Source organism: Colobus angolensis, unplaced genomic scaffold (assembly GCF_000951035.1).
Source record: "Colobus angolensis palliatus isolate OR3802 unplaced genomic scaffold, Cang.pa_1.0 Scaffold59, whole genome shotgun sequence".
In the NCBI taxonomy this organism is placed as follows: Eukaryota; Metazoa; Chordata; class Mammalia; order Primates; family Cercopithecidae; genus Colobus; species Colobus angolensis.
The window spans coordinates 7,468,926-7,495,189 of record NW_012119487.1 but is presented as its reverse complement, the minus strand read 5'-3'; the positions used below and the strand labels follow the sequence as shown (position 1 = coordinate 7,495,189).

At 41.1% G+C, this 26,264-nt stretch overlaps 1 protein-coding gene across 2 annotated transcripts in view; it reads left to right on the top strand.

Annotated features, from left to right (window-relative positions):
- The window catches only part of ASTN1 (astrotactin 1), a 310,755-nt gene that overhangs the window by 225,176 nt on the left and 59,315 nt on the right, over window positions 1-26,264 (top strand). For both annotated transcript variants that reach the window (XM_011962380.1, XM_011962379.1), the window contains exons 15-16: window positions 6,025-6,129; window positions 8,035-8,223. In XM_011962380.1, the coding sequence (XP_011817770.1) occupies window positions 6,025-6,129; window positions 8,035-8,223 (294 nt within the window). The remainder of the gene's footprint in view (window positions 1-6,024; window positions 6,130-8,034; window positions 8,224-26,264) is intronic.

Below are 26,264 nucleotides of genomic sequence, written 5' to 3'. Positions count from 1 at the left end.
AAAAGAAAGAGCAAGAGAAAAAACAAATATATTCTGGACCAAGAATAAATCCTTCAAAATCAGTAACCCTATGAAATACTACATGCATACATGCACATGCACACATACACACATCTGAAGAAATTAAATTGCAACTTCTGGACATATCTCTAAAGCCTGCATCTCTGGCATTAGGGAATCTAGTTTCCTTGTTGCCAAACTGTTTGGGCAGACACATTCCACATGTGTGTGTAAAATGCCTTGAAGACGTGTGAGGTGGTACATACATAGCATAGGTGACACACTGGTAATAATATACATGGCTCTGTTTAAAGATCTTGCAAGACACCTCTCTCACAATATAACTTATGGTAGAGGGAGGAGATTTTACTTCAGTTATGAGATAGCCAGAAAAAGTCCTGGATGTTACCTGAAGCTTTTGGGGAGGAGAGGGTGGATAGAGCTGAAAAACATCAGAAAAACATGTGGTTGACTCCCCATCTGTGGGAACAAGGAAAGATCTAAACCTGGTCCTCATTCACGATAGAAACTTCTTCCTCCACATGCCATTGGTCCTCTCCTAATTTGGCCCATTGAAGGTAAAAGGAATAGAAGGATGCCCAGATGGGACACTTTTATTTTGATGGTCCCGAGGCAGTCAAATTTAAGCTTCAGATCACTTTAACTCTAAAATCCTCTGAGCTAAATGTATGGAAGTCTTGACCTGGCTACTTTTCTACCTTGTGTTTGTTTTCAACCTGTTTTTGTTAAGAAGTGGTACCAGTTAAGCCAAGATCACATATTTCCTTTGATGTAAGCAGGGAATGGGTTTGTTTTAAAGCCCAGAATAATTGAAAGAATCTATTAAAGAGATATTTGGCCAAATCTTCCCCATGTTAACTCTAGTTCTGGGAACATTTTAATTGTGTCTTTCCTAGACTTATACAGGGAATCTTATATCATTTCACTCTATCTACTATTATAAGTCATAATTCCCATAAATTTAGTTTAGAGAATTTTAGAGCTAAAGTGGTCTTAAGAATCTTCTATATTAGCATTTCCAAGCGTGTTTTTTTGTTGTTGTTGTTTTTCTTATGAAAAATCATAGCTCCATTCATAAATGGGTTCTGCCTTCAAATATGTTTGGAAAGAGTATCCTCCTCTCAGCAATACACAACACCTCAACATTAGAGAAGTTTCCTAGAAGTCCTGCAGTAAAGAAATCCTTTTCACTTTACACCAGCAATTCCCAAGTCCATTTAACTAGAGAATCATTTTCACACATAACACCTATTTCTATCTTGTAGAATTATCAGTTTGAAGAACACACTGGAAAATACTGAACTACATGTCTTATCTTGCTGCTGGCTTCCCTCTTCATCAAAATAACAGGACTTTTTGGTGTTACATGTTGTATGGAAATAAACAAAGACCAAGCAAATAAGAACAGGCAAAGGCTATTTATTTGGAGGCTTGCTATAGCTGTCATCACTTGTATTTTGGCAGAGACTCAAAAGCAGGCAGAGGAGTGGAAAAGCTTTAGAGAGAAAAAAGGGAAGTCTTCAAGTATGCCCATATTGGAACTGTTGGTTGAGAAAGTTGTAGGTGGCTTAACTAGAAGTGAGCATCCTATGTGATTGGTTAGGGGTGCATATTGTACTTTCTCTGGTTGGACTTAAGTGGAACTGGGAAAAAAATAGGGAAGTTTTCAGCTATTCATCAAGTCTGGGTTGTTTGGTGTTAATTGTTATAGCGGTTATTTTTTGACTTCTTGGGCTGTTTGTTATGGATAGTGGTCTAATTTCCTGTAAGTCTGACTTACAGATAGTAGACTGACTTCCTAGGCTGGTTACTCTAGATAATGGGTTGGTTTTCTGAGCTGGTTGCTGCGGATTGTGAATCAGAGTTCTATTTTTAGATATAATCTGGCTGTTGTCCATTTGTGTATTCAGTCTTTCAACTGAGAAACGGAAGGAAGTCCAGAGGAGGTAGAGGAGGCTGCTGGCTGCATTCATAGGCCTGTTGGGTGCCACAGTCATTAAATCTACTTGAAGGTTTGGACCTCTAGGCTCTTTAGAATTTTTTAAAGTTCATCCAAAGGGGATGGACTCTTGGCTTTAGAACTTTGGGACAATATACATATATCCCTGACATTTCAGATAAAATAACAAGAAAAAGCTAGTGTCTTCCCTCCCTCCCTCCCTTCCTGTCTTCCTTTCTTCCTTATTCTTTCTTTTTCTTGCTTTGAATATTGCCTGTAAAGTCTTTTCAGTCCTTTTTTCAAGCATAGGTAGGAAAAATTAGTGTTTTTTCTTGAGAAAACATAGTCAGAGATATTGCTTGAAAAATAGTCATTCAGCAGAAATGTGTCCCAAAATAATAAAATTTTTTAAAAAATGGAATCTGTCAGACCTCTGAGCCCAAGCCAAGCCATTACATCCCCTGTGACTTGCACGTATATGCCCAGATGGCCTGAAGTAAATGAAGAATCACAAATGAAGTGACAATGCCCTGCCCTGCCTTAACTGATGACATTCCACCACAAAAGAAGTAAAAATGGCCGGTTCTTGCCTTAAGCGATGACATTATCTTGTGCCTGGCTCATCCCGGCTCAAAAAGCTCCCCCACTGAGAACCTTGTGACTCCCACTCCTGCCCGCCAGAGAACAACTCCCCTTTGACTGTAATTTTCCTTTACCTACCCAAATCCTATAAAACGGCCCCACCCTTATCTCCCTTCGCTGACTCTCTTTTCGGACTCAGCCCGCCTGCACCCAGGTAATTAAAAAGCTGTATTGCTCACACAAAGCCTGTTTGGTGGTCTCTTCACACATACGCGCATGACACTGACTGCCTATCAAGGGCACCTTGAGAAAGTATATCATATGGCTCACCTAGAAAATGTATATTTTAAAATACCCCTTTCGTTTTAACTAATGGAATTATTATCTGTAAGTAGGCATGGAAAAACACTTCTAAGCATGAACAGTTAAGTAACTGTTCCCTGACTATGGTGTGGCATAAATGCGTCCAGGAGAAATGTTGATCAGCTAAGTAATGGAGTTCAGTTGTTTGGCTCATTCTGGGTGGATATGGAGCGCCCTACCCCTCTTCCCCACCCAACATCTGTGCTTGTTTCTTTATTTTATCTTCTCTCTGTTGTTCTGGACTAAAAAACCCAGGAAGTTTTAACAAAAGCACTAATTAAGAAATGCCAAGTTTACGCAGTTAGGTATGATGAGAGAGAGGTAAGGAGGGTGATCATGATAAAATTATGGAGGCCATGTAGGTGTATGATACTTTCTCTTTTCTCAAAGAACTTTTTTTTTTTTTGAGACAGAGTTCCACTCTGTCACCCAGGCTGGAGTGCAATAGCATGAACTTGGCCCACTACAACCTCCGACCCCTGGGTTCAAGCAGTTGGCACGCACTACCATACCCAGCTATTTTTTTTTCTTTTTTTTTTTAAGTAGAGATGGGATTTCACCATGTTGGCCAGCCTGGTCCCAAACTCCTGACCTCAAGTGATCTGCCCGCTTTGGCCTCCCAAAGTGCTGGGATTACGGGCATGAGCCACTGCGTCCAGCTTTCTCAAAGAACTTTTATGCCCATAATTTTATTTTGTTCTCACAACCTGCCTGTAAGGTAGATAGGATGAATACTATTATTTACACTTTTCATGCATGAAAACACAAGTAAATGAGTGGCCTCCCCAAAGTCATACAACTGGTAGGAATCCAAACTGAAAAGAAAGCAAGAGATCATCTCACCTAAAACTCTCACCTTACAGATGAAACAACTGGGAACAGAAAGATCCCTGGGCCAGGTAGCCAGAGAGGATAGTTAGGTTGTGAGAACAAGAAGTTATGGGTATGAAAGTGACTGTCATTTTGAAACGACCTACTGCAGCATCACAGCCAACCTTAGAGCTCAGACTTTGTGATTTCTTTCCTGTTTCTTTTTCCCCTACGAAATAATTCAATTAAAGGTGGCTTTGCCTAATAATTTGAAAAATTTTTATTTAGTGGACTTGTTTTTTTTTATAAATACACTTTTCAAACTAAAAGCAAAGCTGTTGAGCTGACCTAATTAGACAATACTTGTTATATTAAATAGTTCTACATATCATGCACATATTATGCTCTCATAAAATGTACCTTTAAAGCATGTGACTGAAGTCTTAAACTTGTAAAGTTAGAATTCCATTTGTATGCTTTTGAAGTTAACGTGAAAGTTAAAAGCCAAAGTATGTAGTAGTATGACTGTTGGTAGTCGCAAAGATTAACGACCTAAAAGAATATTTGAAAGAAAAGAATACTAAAAACCTTCTCTTGGTTTCAGGTAGCTTACCTTTGATTGCCTAAGAAAATTTAAGCAATTGATTCACTAAGCACCTTTCCTGACCTGTTTTCTTTTCGCCTTACCAAAAATTATTCCCATATGATTCACACAAAAATGAAAATTTGGCAGTTACTCACCTAATTTGATCCGGGTTGACAAGCAGCTAATTAATCCTACCGACTCTTCATCCAGTTTAAATATTAAATTAGTTGATTTAGCCTGAAAGAAACATGGGTCAAAATGGCAGGATAATTCACTACATATGTATTATTGCCATTATATTTGTAGATATGCACACACACCACACATTCTATGCGTAATATATATAAATGTACTATATATTGCTCTTATATCTGTATATACATAAATATGTACACACATATGCAAGTGTGTATATATTCCTATAACTTACATATATAGCAAAGATTAAGCATAGAAATAAAGCTAAATTGTTTTTCTAAACCTAGCAAGGCAACTTTTTTTCCTATGACCTAATTATTTTGTTTTGGTAGCATTTATATTTATAGTAATGGCTAGAATTCAAACAGGGTGACACTCTTCCTTCAAGGTACTCAAGGAAGAACAGCCCATTAGTAACATCACTAAGAGGCTGTAAGGTTGTGTTTATTGAGAGTGACTTTGGACAACTAACTTAACTTCTCAGAGCCTCAGTTTTTCCATTAGTAGAAATGAGACAACACACGGCTATCATAATGTCTGGCACAGAGATGGCACTCAATATTTGGCTGTTCCTGCCACTTAATGATTTAGTCACCCTGATACTGTTCCTTCTGGTAAAGAAGAAATAAGCATTATCAGCCTGAGAGTAATTAAAACTTAAATACTGAACACAAATCAGTTAAATGAGACAGAAAAATCAATGTTATCAGGTATGTGAGCTGAGTCAATTACTGCAACCATTAAAAAGAGTAAAAATCGGGTGTATTACAGTAAGCCTAGGGTTTAATATAAATTTGCTATGGGGATATCATAGCAGAATGAGTAAGAACTGCCACCTGGCCTCAGACTCATCTGGAGCCCCATCCTGGCTTACCTGGTGTCTTAGGGATCTTATCTTTTTTCAAAGTACTTTTATGCCCATAATTGTATTGTTCTCACAACCTGCCTGTAAAGTAGATTGGATGAATACTATTATCCCCACTTTTCAGATATCAAAATGCAAACAAATGAGTTGCATGGCCCCAAATCATACAACTGGTAGGAATCAGAATTGAAAAGGAAGCAAGAGGTCATCTCAGTTAAGCCTCTCACTTTACAGACAAAATGACTGGGCACCAAAAAGTCTCTTTGCCAGTTAGCCAGAGAGAGGCTAGTCAGGTTTTGAGAACAAGAAGTTATTGCGTATGAAAGTGACTGTCATTCTGAAACCACCTACTGCAGTGACATAGCCAGCCTTAGAGCCTCAATTTTCTCATTTAAAAAATTCACATAATAACAACTCTCCCACAAGGATCAAATGGCTTAATATATGTATGCAAAGTGCTTAGCAAAATGCCTGGCATGGAGTAAGGGTTTAATAAATGATAGCTGTTGTTACTGTGGTTCCAGAAATTCTCTTCATCAAAGAATATTTAATCATTTTCTCACAATTACAACACTTCTCCTCATAGAGGTGGGTCATGTGTTTTGATTTGGGACTTATGAATCAGTCTCAGAACTGAGCTTACATCTTTTCTGTCCTTAGGGATGGTGAACTTCAGTGAAGTGTCTGGGTACCCTGTGCTGCAGCACTGGAAGGTCCGGTCTGTGATGTACCACATCAAACTCAACCAAGTGGCCATCTCTCAGGGTGAGCACTGCTGCGGCCTATCCTGCCCACCTTCTCTGGAACTTAGAAGTCCTTTCCAAGGGGAGAAGCCTTTGGTCCCATTGTTGAAGATGCAGCCTAAAATGTAGCTACTACATGAGGTGTGAGAGCTATTTACTCAGATTTATCCAAAAGAGCAGATGGCTAGAATCGGATTCTTTTCTAAGTAGAGATTACATTGCACATGTTATCTTGGACTACAGAAGAGAAGGCAAGGGCAAGACTGGAGCCAATGAAGGTATAATTTTTCCTGGGCTCATCCAGTTTGTGGAGAGGATACATAAAAGCAGACTTTTCACAAATTGACAGAATTAAGCATTCCAAATGCAAAGAACGTAATTTAGAGACTCCATACAATGAACTAAAAAAAGAGAGCAAGAAAGAGCAGGGAAGGAAAACCAGAAATCAGCCTAACACTCCTAAATAGCAAGTGAGTGAAATAAAGAGACTGAGGGATTGAGAGAGAGAGAAAGAGAGAGAGAGAGAGAAATAGATATTAGCTCACTCTGTATAGTTAGTAAGTTAAGGAGTAGTGAGTTCTAAACTTACTTAGGGTTTTAGAGTCAGCAGTAGGGAGGTAGAGCCTTAAGGCCAATGGGAGGAAGATAAATGGTAGAGGACAAATAGAGAAGTTATGAAGTTAAGTGAGACAGAAACTCACAAAGGCTAAAGTTTTGTGCATAAAGATAATGCATTAAGAATATAACACATTTTCATAGGACACAGGGGATTCAGAACTTTTTCTCTTTTAACACAAAAGAGTTCTTGGCAAGAAGTGATTGGGATGAGGACCTTACTGACAGAAACTCTTCTGGTGCAGCACATCTAGAAAGAACTAAGCTACTTTTCATTCTAGGAAAAAATACATTAGAGATTTTACTCCATTTCCATAGTCAGTGTACACCCAGCACAGATGCTATGCGTGTCAGGAGTTAACAATCAAATATCGCTGTTGTCACGTGCCATTCAAAGTCACACAATGGTGTCACTGTGATGTGGTTCTCAGCACTTGAAGTCTCAAGCTGAACTAGACTTGACTTTGCCTTCATAGGAGACAGGTATGTAGAAGAGGAGATCATTAAAAGCTAGCCAGATCCAAAAGGTATTGGATTTGGAAAATTTACCATAGGCCATCTTTCAGACAGATATACAGTAATTCTCTTAAAGAGAGACAGCAAATCCAAGATTTGCCTGCAGGGTTAGGGGAGAGGAGGCTAACAAGTTTTCTTTTCCATTTGTCATTTCCCAGTCCTTTTATTTTAGAATTTCTGCAATAAAATAGGAGTGTATTAGTGACTTTTCTTTCCTTTCTTCTGTCATTGTCTTCTCATTGCCCATGTCTACGTCTGAAGGCAGTATTTTGCAATTGCCTTTTTTGATCACTACCCACAGTTAGAACACATTTTGTATCATGACCTTGTGCGTACACATACTCCCACATGCACACAACAGAAGTTTCATGAAGCGATACTTTATCTTCATGATATGAAATGTTCTCAACTGGTATTTGTGTTTCTATTTTAGACTATGCTAATTGTTTCTGCTTTTTTCAAATGCTATTATTTGAACTCACTAAATTGATTTAATGTCAAGACCTGTGATTAAAAAAAAAAAAATTGATTTAAAGGGGGCAGGAGTAGAGGTTTGGCAACGTTTTGCTTAACTTGGCACAAAGTTAGTACAACCAACTGGCTTAAAAGATACTCACTTAGGAACTGAAATGTCTGATTTAGCTAAATGGAAACACTCACCAGACACTTCTAGCTAGCTCTCCCACATCACTTTGAGCCACACAGGCACTTCCATGTTTGGGACTGAATTGCCTGAGAATCTGTATACACAAAATGTGAGCCCTCATTCTTACCCTTGGGTGATGCCTCTCCATAGCCCTCAGCAATGCTCTCCACTCGCTGGATGGGGCTACATCTCGTGCAGATTTTGTGGCGTTGTTGGACCAGTTCGGCAACCATTACATCCAGGAAGCTATCTACGGCTTTGAGGAGTCCTGTTCTATCTGGTACCCAAACAAGCAGGTGCAGCGGCGACTCTGGCTGGAGTATGAAGACATCAGTAAAGGTGAGTGGCATGCTTGTTGGCAAATTCCATACCTCATGTCAGTACCGGCTGCCTGCATACCATCTGTAAGACCGATTTTAAGGAGTCTGTAATAACGGGTCTTACTCAGATTTTCCCACAATGCTCTGTGCCCATCTTTAACATTTCCAAGGTTTGGTTGCAAAAACCAAATCTCAAAATCAAAGTGTTTAGGGAATTCTAGATGCAGAATGGGGTCAAAACTGTAGGCTTACTATGTTAGTTATCACAGAGAGAGTCCTCGAAGGATTCTTGCCAGCCACCATCCATTTTGCTACCCTAGGGAGGACAAAGTATCAGACTGCTTGTACTTATTTACTTACTGCTTGTACTTACTGCTTGTAAGTAAGAGAGAAGAAGCAGAGAGCATGATTCAGTCTCCAGGAGTCACACCCAACTCTGCCTGGAATCCCTTTATAGCAGCTACATACATAGTAAACCTCTTCTTGCTTCATCCTGCCCTCTGCGTAGGCTCATTTTTCTGACTGATTTGTGTTATGAGGGAATCTCTATTGGCCAAGCGTTTATATAGCTCTGAATAACAGCCTCACAAACAAATCTTTGTCTACTGTCTTGACAGCAAGTTAGTATTCAGTTCAAGTAAGTATAAGAAATTGGAATTTTTTTATACCTTCTTGATTCACTCTCTGGTATAGCAGACATGGTGGCCAGTATATTTGTATCTGATCAACCAAGACTGCTTTAGAATTGCCATTCATGGAATTTCTCTTGGGTTTATCCACATGGCATTCTGATGAGGCCGAGTTGTGGATATGGGACTTGCTAAAGGGCAAGTGATGAATTAGCCCAATAAAAACTCAAGAAATGGGTCATCTTAAGACACAGTGACCAAGGCAGGGCTCCTCTGAGACAAGGGACCTCTACTGTCAGCAGGGCCGCCACAGGGGCAAGTATGTCTCTGTGACTGAGGTGCTCTTGGTTCTCGGAGCTCCACACAAATTCCTGTTTTCCCTTGCTCAAGAGGTAGCAGAGCTATGATGGTCTCTCCTCTGGCTGGGCACTTTCTCCCAGAAGAAACAAGAGATTTGTGTCTGGGCTACAGTGGCTGCAGTCATTCATTCCCCTCCAGCCTTGGTTCCTGTAAACTCAGAAACACAACCACAGGCTTCTGCTATCTCTTCAAACTTCAGGATCTTAACATTGTTCTGATTCCAATTTGCCAAGAGAGCAATGTAATATAAGCAAATGTAGATACTAGCAGTTCCAGCTGGCAAAGCTTTCTTATGTTTTCATGCCAGAGCCTGAGGACTGAACCAGAGGGCTGAATCCTCTTCTATTTCTGTTTGCCAGTGGTTCAAGGATTGCCAGGGTCTCAGATTTCTGGGAGATAAGAGTCTGACCCTACCAAGAGCTCCTGGTTCTAGACCTTGCCTCTCTCCCAAGCAATGCAATGTCCTTAAGGTTAAATACTGAATCCAAGAGGGAATTCTGTCCATGGCTTTGGCATTATGCCCTATTCTTCTTATTGCAACCCTCTCTTGCCGCTCAGGAGCTAGTTTTGCAACAGTCTAAGTGTTGACTTTGGTTCTCTGAAATACAGTCTATATTAAGCTCCTTGCTTGTTACTAATCTTAAAAGACATTCAAACATTTTAGTAGGTCTACGTCAATCTCTATCTACCACCTTCATTCCTAAAACTTACCTCTAAGTTATAGGATTTATGTGTTTTCTTCTTTAGTCTGGTTCTTAAAATATATTTCTCCTCCTTTGGCATCCATTTCCTTTTATTCCAAATGCTGCACGAGGGAATGTCACTGATAAAGAATGATATGTGCATAAGACAAAGGGAGACATTCTTCTGTCCTGCTCTCTGAGAGGGCTGATACTGAACGGAACTTTACCCTAGGAGTGACAAGTGTGCTGCGAGGGCTGTACCTTCCGTGACATGCAAGGGACACTATTTTTGGGCTTGAGTCCTTTGATTACATGTTATTGCCTGCTCTGACTTGAAAACCCTCCTAGTAAAATGAGTTTCTCTGTTTCTTATTTCTGTACTTATGACCAGATACCTAAAATTACGTATGGATTGAATAGGAAAGGAAGTTTACCAGGGTGAAGTGAAATGGAAAAAGCACAGGACTTAAGAATGGAAGTCTGGAGTCATCCGGGTGATATTGCTTTAGTCAATCATTTATCTGGACCTCATCTGTAATGCCCTCTCTAGTTCTCCAGCCCCGACAGTTTAGGAATCCTTATGAATCTTCCTTTACATGGGATGTGTTCTCAGGTTAGGTATTTGGGTAAAAGTCTCCCCTTCTCTCTACAAAGTCATAGAATTCTTATGAGTAGGTTTTTTGCCTTATGCAACTTTAAATTCTCAGAGCCACAGAACCACAGAGCCAAGCACATGGTAAGCACTCAAGGTGTTTGCTGTTGCCGTTGCTTTGTTGTCACTGACAGTGATGATGGTGGTAGTAACGGTGTAAAAGCCCCCCTGAGGTGGTGACTTCCATGTGGGTTTTATTGCAGATATGTAACTTGCTTTAGTTATGCCTGACTGAGGAAAATTCAGAGATGGGTGTTTTGGGCCAGATCTTCAGAAGGCAACCTCCCATTCAACAGGCACTTATTTGTCATGCTAACACTATGTGGTTTGCCATACCAACGTTGAGGATCATCTTGCTCAAGATAAGTCTGATGAAGCCTGTCTTAATTTTTTTTTTTTTTTTTTTCAAGACAGAGTTTCACTCTTGTTGCTCAGGCTGGAGTGCAATGGTGTGATCTCGGCTCACTGCAACCTCTGCCTCCTGGGTTCAAGTGATTCTCCTGCCTCAGCCTCCCGAGTAGCTGGGATTACAGGCATACACCACCATGCCCAGCTAATTTTTGTTTTTTTAGTAGAGTCGGGGTTTCTCCATGTTGATCAGGCTGGTCTCGAACTCCCGACCTCAGGTGATCCACCCACCTCAGCCTCCCAAAGTGCTGTGATTATAGGCATGAGCCACTGCACCTGGCTTCTGTCTTAATTTGTTTTTACAGAGCAAGTAAAACATTTCAGAAATGAAATTTTCAACCTCCCGTCCCCATGTCTAACCTTACTCATATCTTCTCCCATCGTTCTTTGCCCACACGCCACAGAAAATGTTGGGAGATTCTTCCTCTCCAGACTAACTTCTCCACCTGCGTGCTGGCACCCATCCCTCCCTGCTTCCTCTAGACCTCACTCCTTCATTACCTTCCTCCTTTTTAATCTTTACAACCTCTTCAGTCACTGAACTCTCTCTTCTGCAACCTTGTATCTTCCTAAAAAATAATCCTTTTATAAACACGCACCCCTCTTTACCACTGTTCCTTTTCGATGTATTAGCACCTCATTTCTTACAAGGGTAGTTTATACCTCTTTTCTCTACTTCTTCACTTTCAGTTCACTCTTCAAATTATCACTTTCAGCTATTTTTCTCTACAAAAACAACACTGGGAGAAGGAAATCTACCCTATGGCTTCTTAATTGGAGATTCCCTGATGTCAATCCTGTGACCATCCCATGTATCTCAGCATAAGACTGTGTCCCTCTTGACCAGGGCAGCTTTCTTGAAAATCCTCTTTTCCTTGATGCCCCAGATGTAATTCTGTCCAGATTCTCTTCATAAATCTTTGGCTTTTATTTCTCTTTTTTTTGTGTGCGCATACTCCTCTAAAGAAACCATGTGCATCTTGGTCATTTCACGGGGTTTTGTCCTTAGTGAGTCTCTCCCTCCTATTTTTGGGCACTGTCCCTTTGCAGCCACCTCCACTGGCGCTCCTAATTCTCTCCTTTTTTCTGAGGCTTGAAACCTCCTTTGCTCTTGAGTGTTTAGCATTTCTACCTGGAAATTCTCCAGGCACCTCAATGATGGATGCTTTCTCTTCCCCATAAGTACTACACTGTGGTAGATTTGTGAACTCCATTGATGGGTCACAGTGTGGAGTGAGGATTCCTTCTTGATCCTCCTCTTTACTCTCCACATTAAACCATTACAAAGTCCTTTTCACCACCTACGTACGTCTTCAACAGGGTCTCCCGTTCTCCGTTTCTTCAAGGTTCTCAAAAACTGTTGCAATCACCCCGTCATGTGTCTCTTCCTCTTCAGTTTCCTGCCACTCCACTCCATTCTACATTCTACAATTCACCGTCTGTTATCCTTTTTTTTAAGACAGAGCCTTGCTCTGTTGCCCAGGCTGGAGTGCAATGGTGCGATCTCGGCTCACTGCAAGCTCTGCCTCGCGGGTTGATGCCATTCTCCTGCCTCAGCCTCCTGAGTAGCTGGGACTACAGGCGCCTGCCACCATGCCTGGTTAAATTTTTGTATTTTTAGTAGAGATGGAGCTTCACCGTGTTAGCCAGATGGTCTTGATCTCCTGACCTCGTGATCTGCCTGCCTCGGCCTCCCAAAGTGCTGGGATTGCTGATGTGAGCCCCTGTGCCTGGCTTGTTATTTTTAAATGCTGTTTAATGACATCACTCCTCAGCTTGAAACCCTTTAGTAACTCCTTTCTGCCTTCTCAGCACGAACAACTGACTGCACTCCCTGTATTAGTTTTCTGTGGCTGCTGTAACAAATTACCAGAAACTTGGTGGCTTAAAAAAGCACGTATTTATGTTTCTTAGAGTTCTGGGGGCCAGAAGTCCAAACTCAGTTTCGCTGGACTAAATTCAAGGCACCACCAGGGCTCGTTCTTTCTGGAAGCTCTAGGAAAGAATCCCTTGCCTTGTCCTTTCCAGCTTCCAGAGGCCACCTGCATTCCTTAGCGTGCGGTCTCTTCCCCATCTTTAAAGTGCATCACTCCAGTCTCTGAGCCACATAGCCTTCTCTATGACTTTGACTCCTCCTGCATCCCTTTTATAAATACCCTTTTGACTGCATTGGGCCCACCCAGATAATCCAAGATAATTTCCCCGTTTCAAGATCTTTAATTCAATGATATTTGTAAACTCTCCTTTGCCATTTACAGGTTCTAGAGATTAGGACTGTGGGAGCCATTTTTCAGCCTACCACCCCCTCTCACCTCTCCAGCCATTGCATCACTGACTGCTACCTACCCCGGGTACCCTCTACTCTGATGACATAAGGTTATCTTCTGTCAATCCTAAACCGTTTCATTTGCCTCTGCACAGTTTAGGTCCCTAGAGACTTCCTTCCTGCTTTAATCCAAGGTCACAGATTTGCTCTCTGACGTCTCCACCACTACTCTGTCTTACTCAGAAATTTTCTCTCTTGAATGCTTCTCTTGTCCTCCACTTGAAACTCTCTTGTCCCTTTGTGTCTGTTCTGTTGCCTAATTCCTGGGGGCATCTATCTCTCTTTCCAGGCCCTGAGGATCAACACATTAGTCTTCCTGGCTATGGTTTATGTTTCTTGCTTGCATTTTTCTTTCACCTCCTAAAGTTCTATAAATTGCTAGACCTTAAATAATTAAATAATACCCTGCCAAATGTCAGGCCCCATCGTGGGTCCAGGACTAAGATTTCCCTAGTTTGAAAGAGGGCATCAAGGTTTTTCACACTTCCAAGACTTGGGGCATGTGATTCTCAATCTATCTAACTTGCCCTCCATTCTACCATCTCCTCCTTCCCACTCTTCAAGAGCTAGCTCCAACATCACTCCCACCAAGCCTCCCCTGACACTCAGACAGGGTTCTCTGCTGCCTATTTTATGCTCTCACAGCTCTTCATATGGATTCTTTGGCAGCACTCTCTACGTTTCCCTGGATTGTCATTTCCCTGCACGACTGTCTTCCATAATAATAGACTTGACAGTATTTACCATATTTCTCTTTTTTTTAATTTCAAAAGTTTATTTATTTAAAGTAATCAAAATGCAGAAAATAGAATAAAATGAAAAGTAAATCTTCTTTCCACTCTTATTTCCCAGTAATCGAGTTCCACTCCCTAGAGGCAATCAGGCAACCACTGCTACCAGTTTATTGTCTATCTACCCAAAGATAGTCTATTCCTAGCCAATGGAAGTGAACAAAGCAAGCTTTAGAAGAATAGACATACTAGGGTCTGGTCTTTCTGTAAAATTATAAATACATATATATTTAATTATGTTATCCTTTTTCTAAAAATATATATATTTATATATAATGTATGTTATATATGTATATGAATTTGTGTGTATATTTATATAATATACACATACATACAAACATGCATATTTATAGAGAAACATGACCATATAATCTCAAAATAAATGATCTGTTTGCTCCAAGATTAGAGATATGGATGAGGGACTTTTATTTTTTGGACTAAAAACTTCCAAATTGCTTTTCCCACAAGCATCTGCCACTGTTATAATAAAACTCTTTTAAAAGATTGAAAAGCATATTCTGAAAGTTTATGTTATCCTGAGTTAACTGTATCAGTGAGGTAACTGATAACAAAGGAAAACATACTTTTTTATCTGCAGAAAGCTGAGCTTTGGACTGAAGTCTAGGAGGAATTACAAAAGATATGACCACGTCTTATTAATCTTTGAGTCTTCATCCCTGACACAGTGCCTGGCATGTAATTAACATCCACATTTTGTTAAAGGAATGAATCCTTTATATTTTCTTACTTCATGAGAAACCAGTAAAGAGATATAGATCTGTATATCCCAGAGAAATAACCAAGAAAAAAGGAAACCTATTTTAAATTAGAACTTTCAGGGGTTTAATTGTACCTCACCTGATGCACTAAGCACAGTACATTTTTTTTCTTTTTCTTTTCTTTATACTTCATTCAGGAGTGGATTTCCTTGGGTCTTTCTTCCCTTCCTTTTCCAATATCACTTTCATTGTTGCTTTAGATCTGACTTTTGCCATCACCTTTTCTTGCTATTGCTTTTGGTGCATATCAGCGGGGTTATCTGGGTGGACAAATTGTAACAAGCAAGCTCTTCCATTCCACTGCACCTTCTCGTTCATAATCCACATTTTTTTCTACATAATCCATCTTTTCTTTCTGGCCAGTTTCTTCCTTCCCATCAGGAAAGCTGAGAAGAATGACTGGCTCTCCCTCTGAGGCACAAGCTTAGTTCATTCTCTAATGTGACGCTCAGGCTCTAAGCAGCGGTAAATCAGAGTCGAAGAAAGGAGTAAACCAGCTACATGGCATTGTATTTCCAGCAGACAAGATGCCATGTCTTCCACGTTTGTATGTGGATAAAGCCCAGGAAGACTAAACTGGTTCCTCTCCCAAGATAGTAAACAGACCTCTGCTTTGGCTGAACCAAAAACAACAGCCGAATCAGCAATGCCTTCTAATCCTGCTCTGTGAATGCTGGTCAGCCTAGACCTGTCCTTGTGTATTTGAGGCTGATGTAGTTCTTAGGCTAACTTGCTTCATTGTAACATATGTCATAAAAATTACGCAAATTTATAGAAATCCAATGAGGAGTCATAACAAATTTCTAAAAGGCTTTACGTTTTACAACCCCAAAGTTGCAAACTAGCTCCGAAGGATCTTCCTATATACATTTACAACAACAAAGTTAGCACTCAAGTACCAAAGCAATTATGGCATGTAGTTATTTTCTCTAAATGATTAATTAATTCATTCATTCAACAAATGTTTGCTGAGGGCCTGCTATGTGCAAAGCCCTGTAGTGAGCAGAGAGGGGATTTAGAGAAGGCAGCTGTTCAACGACATTCACAGACAGACAGGCCTGATGAAGGTGCTGCCACAGCGAAGCCCACTGGTGTCATAGACAGAGCCTCCTGAAGACACTCTAAAGCTTTCCTAAACATATGTGTGAGGATTTAATTTGAGTCTCCAAGTCCCTCGGCTCTGACGCAATGAGTCCAGAGTAAACTAGATATGTAGGTTGAGGGAGAAAGTTACTAAGAATAATATTACCAAATAGCTACCTTTTTTTTTTCTTTTTGAGCACTTACTTTGAGCAGGCACTTTGCTAAGCATGTTATATCGCCTTTTTCATTTAATCTTCAAACATACATATCGTTTAAGTCTTACCCTCCCCATTTTATAGATTGGGAAATAATAATAATGAGAGCTTAAATAATGTGCATGTAGTTACAGAAATAGTAAGTAATAGAGTCAGGATTAAAACGAATGCCTTGGCCGGGCACAGTGGCTAACACCTGTAATCCCAGCATTCTGGGAGGCTGAGGCGGGCAGATCACGAGGTCTGAAGATCGAGACCATCCTGGTTAACATGGTGAAACCCCGCCTTTACTAAAAAATACAAAAAAATTAGCTGGGCATGGTGCCAGGCGCCTGTAGTCCCAGCTACTCGTGAGGCTGCAGCAGGAGAATGGCATCAACCCCGGAGGCGGAGCTTACAATGAGCGGAGATTGCGCCACTGTACTCCAACCTGGGTGACAGAGGGAGACTCCTTCTCAAAAAACAAACAAACAAAAAGAATGCCTTTACCTACTGAGATGGACTGGGAATCACTTCTTACCTTTTAGCCTGCCAATTGCACAAAAACAGATCAAAGTAGAAAAGTTTGTGAACAAAATGAGGTAGAATAAGAAACAATTGAAGCCAGGAAACTGGTCAAAGGTAAACCCACCATGGACCAGAAATCAACCCTAGGTAGATTTCATGGTGATCCACTGCCATTAACTCTTAGTTTTTTGTATTTTTGAGTGTTGTGGGATTTATTTTGGCCATGATCCATAATGACGACACAGTTGTTGGAATAGTTTTTGTCTCTTATCCAACAGTGCTTCTTAAAATGTAATACGCATATGTATCACCTAAGATCTTGTTAAAATGGAGATTCTAATTCAGTAAGTCTGGGTGGGTCCTGAAATTCTGCGTTTCTGACAAGCTCCCAGATGATGCCAAAGCTGTTAGTTCCAAGACCACATTTTGTATAGCAAGTCTGTATATTTTTCTTGAAGACCTGCAGGCAGTGGGTTCTCTTACTGTCTTTTTTCATCCTGTCTAATACAGAAACTTCGACACTGGAGCCATGGCACGGTGGTCTCCAGGGTTATGCCCTGATGTCAACTCCACAGAGGAGTGTCAGGCAGGAGGACTATCCTGAGTGGTTTTCACTTTGGACCAAGGCTTTTCTTTGATTAGGCCATTGATTACTAGGCTTGTGTGCAGAAAATAGTTTGTGTGCAGAATTGAAGAATTGAACTATCTAAAGCCCTCAGGCACTGAAAGGAATTGGGAACATACCAAAAATCAGTATTAAAGGCAATAAGCTGACTTTTGTGTTTAATAGCTTTGTACTACTCTAGGCAACATTGTCCTAATCTTACTATCTCAGGAAATCTCTGTCTAGGTTGCTTAAAGCAGTATTCAAATGAGGCCCTCATTTTTTCCTCTAGAAAGTTTTTGAAGAGTTTTGCATCCTAACCTGGATAGTATTTTGGTTGATGGGAAAATTCTAGTGCTGATGAAAGCTCCTTTCATGTAATTATCAGCCTGACAATAGTAACATATTGTCTCTACCATACAATTTAGTAGTTAATTTTATCATATTCTGGACTATTCGCAACTACTCCAGATATGTAAACTTTGCCTTCAGAACTTGATTGATTGCTTCCTGGAATGGGCTGTTCATTTATTTATTTAACACCTTCTATATCTAGTCATTGGACTAGGCTCTGGGGCTATGATAATGAATGATGCAAAAACTTTTCCTGCTTTTCTGGAGCTCATATCCTAGTGAGAAGAGAGAGAAAATGTCAAGTAATAAATAAATGAAAGCAATAGTTTCAGATACTGATAGATGCTTTGAGGAAACTGAAGGCAGTTGACGTACCAGAGGTTGACTGGAGGACTGGAGTAAATCCAGATGGCCAGCACAGAGAAAGCCTCAGTGACGGTGATTTTGAGCTGAGACTTGAAAGATAAGGAGCTGGTCATGTAAAGATGGGAAGCAGAACAATCCAGGCAGATGAAATAGCAAACGCAAAACCCTTACAATTGTTTTCTGAATTCCCATAGTTCCTAGAAAAGTGTAGGACCTATAGGAAATAATTGCTAAGTATCAGAATGATAACCAACATGACTGTGGAAAAGAGAGAAGCGTAGCTTCTTCTCTACATATCCCGGATGGGATATGTAGAGAAGAAACTCTATTTATGGCCAAGCTAAACTGAGGCCACTTTGTTTAGTGCATTTTCTTTTATCCAACATGCAGCTCAATGTGCAACTGGGCTGGCCATGGAAATACAGACCCAGGAGAAGTAAGCATATGGCTAGAGGCTAAATAATACAAGACATATATTTACCAGGCATTTTATCTTGATTAAGTTATAGGCTCCAATCCACCACTAATTATCTCTGCAGGAAATGTGTTAAGGAAAAAAAAAAAATCACAAGATAAAGGGTAAGGAAAGGGAAGATTCTACATCAGATGTGAGAATCTGAACTTGACATCATTGGGGTTTTCACATCTTTTGGGGTGAGTACTTCATGTCCTAAGCAATAAAATGTCTATACAGTAGTCCCCTTTATTTGCAGGGAATCTTTTCCAAGACACCCAATGGATGCCTGGAACCTTGAATAGTACTGAACCCTACATATACTAGGTTTTTTTTTTTTTTTCCTGTACCTACATACCTATGACAAAGTTTAATTTATAAATCAGTAGGAGATTAACAACCATAACTGATAATAAAATAAGATAATTATACTGTAATAAAAGTTAGATGAATGTGGTTTCTCTATCTCAAAATGTCTTATTTTACTTATTTCTGGACTGAAGTTGACTATAATTACCTGAAGTGGCAGAAAACAAAACTGATGATGATGGGGGCCTGCTGTATTGCCCATCCTACTCTTGTCCAACAAGACAACATGTTGAGGGAAAGAGTACTGGATTGGGGATCTGGGAGAACTGGGTTTTTTGTTTCAGTTGAGCCAATAGCCAGCCAGCTGACCTAGGATAAATTATTAACCCTCTTCAAAATAATTTTCTTATCTGTATAATAATGAAATTAGATTATACTTAGAGTTTCTTCTAGTTCTAATATTCTGTGACTCTATAAACTCAGCAAATGATTTCTACTTCTGATAAGGGAATACAACCATTTAATACTGCCTGACTCAAGGTTAAATAGGTTAACTCGGTTGATATTGCAATGGAAGTAGTTGAATGTAGTTGTCTGTAGCAAGGATTTATTATTAGACAGAATTGCTTCAAAATTTTTCTTAGATATGGTTCTTGAGAAGTTTACTTAATGGCTGTGAGCCTCAGTTTCCATGTCTGTAAAATAGGGTTAGCAATACTTATATTAAAAGGTTGTACCAGGATTGGATATAATTATGCATAAAGCACAATGTCTAGTATTTTTTAAGTGTTCAGTGCATTGGGACTCATTATTACTACATTACTATTATTAGCATTATTTGAATGAAATTTGAAGCTCATCCCCCTATTTTTGAACAAAATAGCAACTGATAAAAATTTAAAAGAGATGTTAGTAAAACTTGCCCTGGGTAAAATTCACTCTTTGTACAACACATATGTATATTGCAGAAGTCACAGATTGCCTACTAACTTGTGGTTAGTGGAACAGAAGGGTCAAATCTCCATTCTAAAAATCAGGATCAGGATCACCTCCTTTGCCAACCATATTCAGACCTTGTTGTAGCCAGTTTTATTGGAAAAGATCAGGAAAGAAATACCACTTCTCCCACCCATGTGAGAATTTTTTTTTTTTTTGCAGTGGGGGCTGGAGTGGACACTATAAAAATGTGCTGTCTGTGGAAAAGACTCCCAGGCTGGCCTCAAACTCCTGGCCTCAGGATCCTCCCGTCTCAGCCTCCCTGAGGAAGCTTTTTGATAAGCAGCTTGGGGGTTACTCCCTTTTAAGTGCAAAGGAGCTGTCAGGCACATCCTCCAAAGGTGGGAAAAATAAAAGTGCTCAGCTGTGTCAGCTTCCCTGTGACCTATGACACAAAGTCTGCACCAGCCGGTTCCACGGGCTGCATACAAATGCAGGTGCAGATACCTCTGGTTCCTCACAGAGGGGACTCCGGCTCCATTAACAACCCAGTTTCAACAGAAGTGCAAATGGGGGCTGAGAGATAACATTAGTAGTTTTGTGTTTTTGTTAGGCTTATTTATTGTCCTGATTTCAATGAACAATCCTGCTTTAGAGAAACACTTTTATATTCTCTGAGGCATAAAAGGGTCAACAATTGTTGAAAGGTTGGGGCCATGTTCACAAATCTCTGAATTCTCTTCCTACTCCTACCCCATCTCCTACAATGCATTTTACTATGTACAGCATCTAGCAGGCAGGCAGTTAATATTTTTTGAATAAATAAGTGAATGCCATATTTTTTCTCTTCTTCTTCTATTTCCCAGAAATGATAGCATGTCACTTAAGAGAGCATCTCCCCAAACACCCTCCCCTCCAACCTCCTGGCAGAAGCTCACCCTTTTGTCATGCTGAAGGCAGTCTTGTTCCAGCTGCTCATCCCTCCTTTCATATCTCCATGTTTGCTGTTTTGTGTGTGTGAGGTTAGGTTGGGGTTGGGGGATAGATAATGTGATGTCTGGGAATTTGGCATTAAAAGAACAAGCTGGACATAAAAACCAAGTGATTAAACACAAGGTGAGACCAGAATTAATTATTAGGACCTGGGTTAGATCCATTTGTGTACCTCCAGTTAGTGATTGTTATTGTAAGTTTCCAGCTACCAGTTAATGTTGTAGGAGTCAACAATAGTCTTTCTTTTACTACCTTTTTTATATTTTCCTTTCTTTTACAAAGTGAGTAGGAAAGTTTTCTTTGCAGAAGGTGAGGGGGTGTGTATTAGGTATAACATACAACCTGTGTTTAAACTGAAACAAAAGGCACAAAAATACTTTGACCTAAACCAACAAATAATGGAACCCCTTTCATCTAAACTCTTGTTCATTTAGCCACTAGCCATTTTCTGTCCATTTCTAGTTTACATTCCTCTGTTGTCAGAGACAAGGTTTCCCTGAATCTCATGGAACTCTTCAAAAGTTGGTTCAATTAATAGAAGATATAAGTTAAAGGAAAAATATAAATATATAAGAAAAAACTAAGGTTAAGGAAATCAGCAAGAAATGAATCAGGTAAGTAACTCATTTTTTGAAAATGAGGGCAGTCACATCATTTTCAAATCTGGCCCTAATGGCCAGCTACTCTACGAAATGCAGGTAATCAATGCATTAATCAATGCTACACTAGTCAAAGGCCTCAGAATATATCATTTCAGTCTCTGTTACTGATAAGTAGACAGTTTTCCAGTCTGATTAACTTCTCTGTCTTGGAAATTTCCAGATGAACTTTGTCTTTATTGTTGACATATTGCTGTCTGCAGAGTCACTGGTACGTAGGCCTCAATTAGCAGCACTTTGAGGGAAATCTATGAATTCCTTTGCAATAATGATGTTTATGCATTCATTCAAAAAGGTGCATTGAGTGTTTATTATATATAGATCAGGCACAGTGTTAGGTACTAGGAATGCAGTGGTTAATAAAAGAAGACTTATAAACCACTGTAGAATTCTAGATGTTGAGGGCAAAGCTGGCAGCTGGTGAGCCAGTGTCCATAGGACAGTGTTGCTGAGCCCTCAGCAGGACCCATGGGAGAAGCAGGAAAAACTGTTGTAAGACCCAGAACACGCTCCCCACGTTCATAGTTCATCCCATTTCTTGGGAAGTTTCCAGGGGGCAAGATTTGGTTTTCAAGTACCAAAGTGCCTATACCAAAGGCAGCTGCTCTCGGAGAGACCCCGAAAGGCACTGTAGGGAGAAACAAGTGGGGAGGTATGGAGAACTTTGAATGAAAGACCTTGCAACGTAAGGCATTTCTGGGGAGAGGATTTATCCGGCTAGATTAGGCCGTTCCCAGGTCATGTGGGATGCCCGGACCACTCCCTCGCAGTTTTATGAAGGATTGTTCATAGATTGCTAGAGGTCCAGTGGCCACCCACTGAGACTGGAGTGGGGACAGTACCTGTCTAAACAAGTTCATACCCTGGGACTGAGAAAGCAGTCACCCTTATCTCCTCCTAAAGCCCACCGTAATTAGAAAGCAGGAGATGGCTGCACTAAGTCATAATCATACAAAGCCCATCAGCGTGTTTAAGCCTGGCAAGGGAGAGCACCATTCCTCTCGTTTGGAATGTAATATTACAAAAGCCCTCAGTTTAGAGCAATTGCAAAACTAAGCAAGTTCAAGCGGGCCTTAAAATGTTTTTGCTTTTGCATATTAAAAAGAAAGAAAGAAAAAGAAAAGTAGAAAGAAGCATTTCTCCAGCTCAATTTCTCGATAAATCTGCCAGTTAAAATATGTGCTTTGTAGGTGAAATGTGAGTGCCAGGACCAGGGGAAACCAGCATTAATAGGGTAAACCCGCCGCCGGCATGCCCCTGACATTCTTCACTGTCCTTGGGGCTTTTCTTCAGTCAGGTTTATTCCGCAGAGGCAGCTTATAAAGTCACGCTTTGTGTGTGCCTCCATTGCCCATGCAGCCTGCCCTGGTCCCTCCTGTCAGTTTATTATAAACCTAGTCGATTACTGTAGTAATTGGTTCTATATATATTGATGTGTTTGGGGGGCATTTTCAGCTTTTTGTATTTTTATTTGGTCTGTTTTGCCTCTTCCCTTAGAGAGGTAGGGACTCCGTCTCTACCTCTTTACAACTCCCGGTGGGTGTTGTGATAGATTCTGCTCACAATGGGTTCACATTCAATACTGACCACGGTAAGGTGGATGAGGATAATCAGGAAATGCCAGCTGCCAACCTTTACTGGTCTATGAATCTTTTACACGGTAGAGTAGAAAAAATAAGTGAGCTTCCTTCAAAATTCCCATACTACTCTTTCTTTCGGGGGTAAGTAATATGTGGGGATCTGCCTAGAGCACGTGTTCTGCATTCCTTGGGCTGGTAGAGATCATTAATGATCTACAGTTAAACATAAAGGCAAAATGAAACCAAAGAAAATCTCTTTTGTAATTCAATAAGTTATTCTTTCTTAAAATGCTTGTTCTTCTTTATGAGTCATTTAGTGAACATGTACTGAGTATCTAACGTGTGCGGGTTTGGGGCAAACAACACCGCACAAGAGCCATAATCCCTGCTTTGTTAGAGTGGGCGGGAAGGAGACAGAATATTAAAAAGAAAATAAAGAATTCACAAAATATTATGAGTGCTGGATGGGCTATGAGGGTACTGAATAGGATGCCATGATGGATAACAGGGGCAGTGGCCCCCTTTAAAAAGGGTGGTCAGTAAAAGCTTGGCTGAGTAGCACTTATGCCAAGATGTGTACGGTGAGCTGGAGGACAGATGTTCCAGGAAAAGGAAATGGCCAGTATAGAAACCTGTGGTGGAGAAGGCTGGTGAGGTTGGGGCAGGACAAGTAAGAAACAGTGGCCCAGCTGGAGGCTGGGAAGGCTGAGGTTGGCTATGCAGGGCCACACAGACCCCAGCTAGGACTACTGGGTAAGAAGCCACCAAGAGGAATGCACCACTTAGATTTTTGTTCTTTGAATCCCTCCTGCACTGGATGGAAAATGGCTTCAGGGGAAGCCACAGTGGACACAGGGACACCATTTAGTGACCTAAAGCAGTAATCTGGACGATGGAAAAGAAAGGACACAGAGAAGAAAGAAAAGATCTAGGTTTGTTTAGGGGATAGAGAAACTTGGCAATAGAGTGAGGCTTGGGGAGGGAAAAGCAGAGGAAGAGGAACCAAAGAATTCCTAGATATTTGCTTGAGTAACTGATTATGCAGAAGTGCCAGTTACTATAATAATTTCAGAGCCAATGAGAAGGAACACGTTGGGGGAGGGTGAGCAATAAAGAGCTTCATGTAGGCCTGTCAATTTTGTGTTGCCATAGAGACATCTAAGGGAAAAAGTCAAGGAGGCCATTGGATTTGCCAGTCTGGAGCTCAGAGGAGAGGTCAGAGCTGGAGATGCAAATCTGTGAGTTCTGGAGAATTCAACTAGTATCTAAATCCCTGCGGATAGATGAGTTTATCTAAGGAGGAAGACAGAGAAGAGAAATAGGCTCAGGACCCAGCCCTGAGTTGTTCCCACCGTAAGAGGTAAGATAGAGGAAAGGTTGGCGTAGAGGGTGCCGCAAAGAAGACTATGAAGAAACAGTTAGGAGATAGGAGGATCACAGGAGGGCTGCAGTGACAAAAGGAGTGAGCAGCTGTGTCTTGTGTGGCTGAGAGGCAGAGTGAGATTAGTAGGTCAGGCCTACTAATTATTGCGAAGTTCACTTGGAGAATAATAAAGTATTATAACTGCAAAAGCTCTGAGAAATAGTTACGATGGCAATAGATACGCAGGAGTTTAAAATTATTATTTTTGACATATACTGTTTTTCTCACCACCCTGTGAAGTGAGAAGGTAGGTTACATTCTATGACTGTATTTGTTGAAGGCATGTGGTGAGTTGTGCCCAGTCATGAAGGGCACCTTGTAGAACAGAACTTTGTCCCTTGAGGTGTCTCCAAGATGAGTGTGCTGTCCCACATGTGAGGACGCTGGCAGTAGGACCAGTCCGCACACAGGACATCTGTCCACAGACCCCGTGTCCTTGCACTGCGGCTCTCTCTCTCATCTGCTGGTAGCCCAGCACCCCTTACTCCACAGGGCAGAACTGAAACTGGAACCCAAGGCTTCATAGTTCGTCATCCTTCCCTCCCAAAGCAGTGCATTTGTTTTCCCTTCTGCTAAAATCCAGGAGAACTCCAGAGGCTTGTTGCACTGCCTGGGCATGTTTTTGGCTTCTGGATCTGCCCACACTGCTGCCCCAGGATAAGCACGTCTTCCCATGGGGATGCCAGATGAAGCATGGTCATCCATGGAACAGTTTTATTATTGCTAGTCAATATTAACATGATAGCAAACAAAAGAAAATCCTTACTCTGCCCAGTTCTCACCGTGCCACCCCACCTTGGGAAGAGTTCCATTCCACACATACCTACAGCTACATGTGATTGAGTGCCAGGCCCTGTGGAAAGCATTAGGAATACATTGATGAATAAGAACTATGCCTGCCCTCAAGTTGTTCATGAAGTCTCTGGGAAGAGTCCAGGAAACCAGAAATTACAATGAGGTATGATAGGGACTACCAGAGACCTGAAGAAAGAAAGCACCAAAGAGGAGGCTCTGGATCTGGATGGGACAGGATTGAGGAGAACCTTCCTAGCAGGAGTGCTGCCTGCACTGAACGAAGGAGGGTGAGGGAACCTCAGGCCGACTCTGCGAAAGGAGTTCTAAAAAGGAAAAAGGCGCAACCCTGGGTTGTGAGAAAGTGCTGTCCACCTGGCCAGTGTGGGGAAAGTAGGGGAAGTGAGGCTGGAGAGAGGCTGGTTGTGGGTGGGTTAGGGAGGTGCAGGTTCAAAGGGCCAGCCTGCCATGCCCTCTTGCCTGATTTTATCTTCAAGTCCCTTGAGAGCTACTAAAGGATTTCAGGAGCAAAAGATGTGTTCTGATTGTGCTTTAGAAACAAACATGTAATGACAGCATGGAGGATGATTGGGAGATGTGAAAATGAGAGGGAAGTGTACCAGTCAGGAAAATTTTGGAGTGAACCAGGTGGGAGCTGCTGAGGGTCTGGATAAAGAGGGAAGAAATGTCTAGTGGAAAGTTGATATGACGTTACTTTAGGAAATACCGCCAATAGGTGACTCTTTGGATGTGGAGGGTGAGGATGTAGTGAGCCACAGCAGTGCCCACCAGTGGAAATCTCCTAGGGAGACATACATGGAAAACCTGTGGGCTCTGCAGGAACCCCCTCAATGATGGCACGGTAACAATGTAGAGATCTTTCACCCAGACATTAAACTGGCTGACTTGGTTTGCTGAGCAGCAAAATTATTGCCTTTTATGACAGTACAATTTGTTTCTGGATGCTGACATGTCCGGGGATGCCAAAGGCAGCAGACTCACCTTTCTGGGGTGTCTACCTCAAGCTCTGGAGCTGCAGGCACACCTACCTTCTTGAGATATAAGGGAGCAATGGGGAACCTACATACTCCCCCGTATCCTTGTCTCACAAATAACCTGTGCTTTGGCCGTGACTCCAAGGAGAAGCACCTCAATCC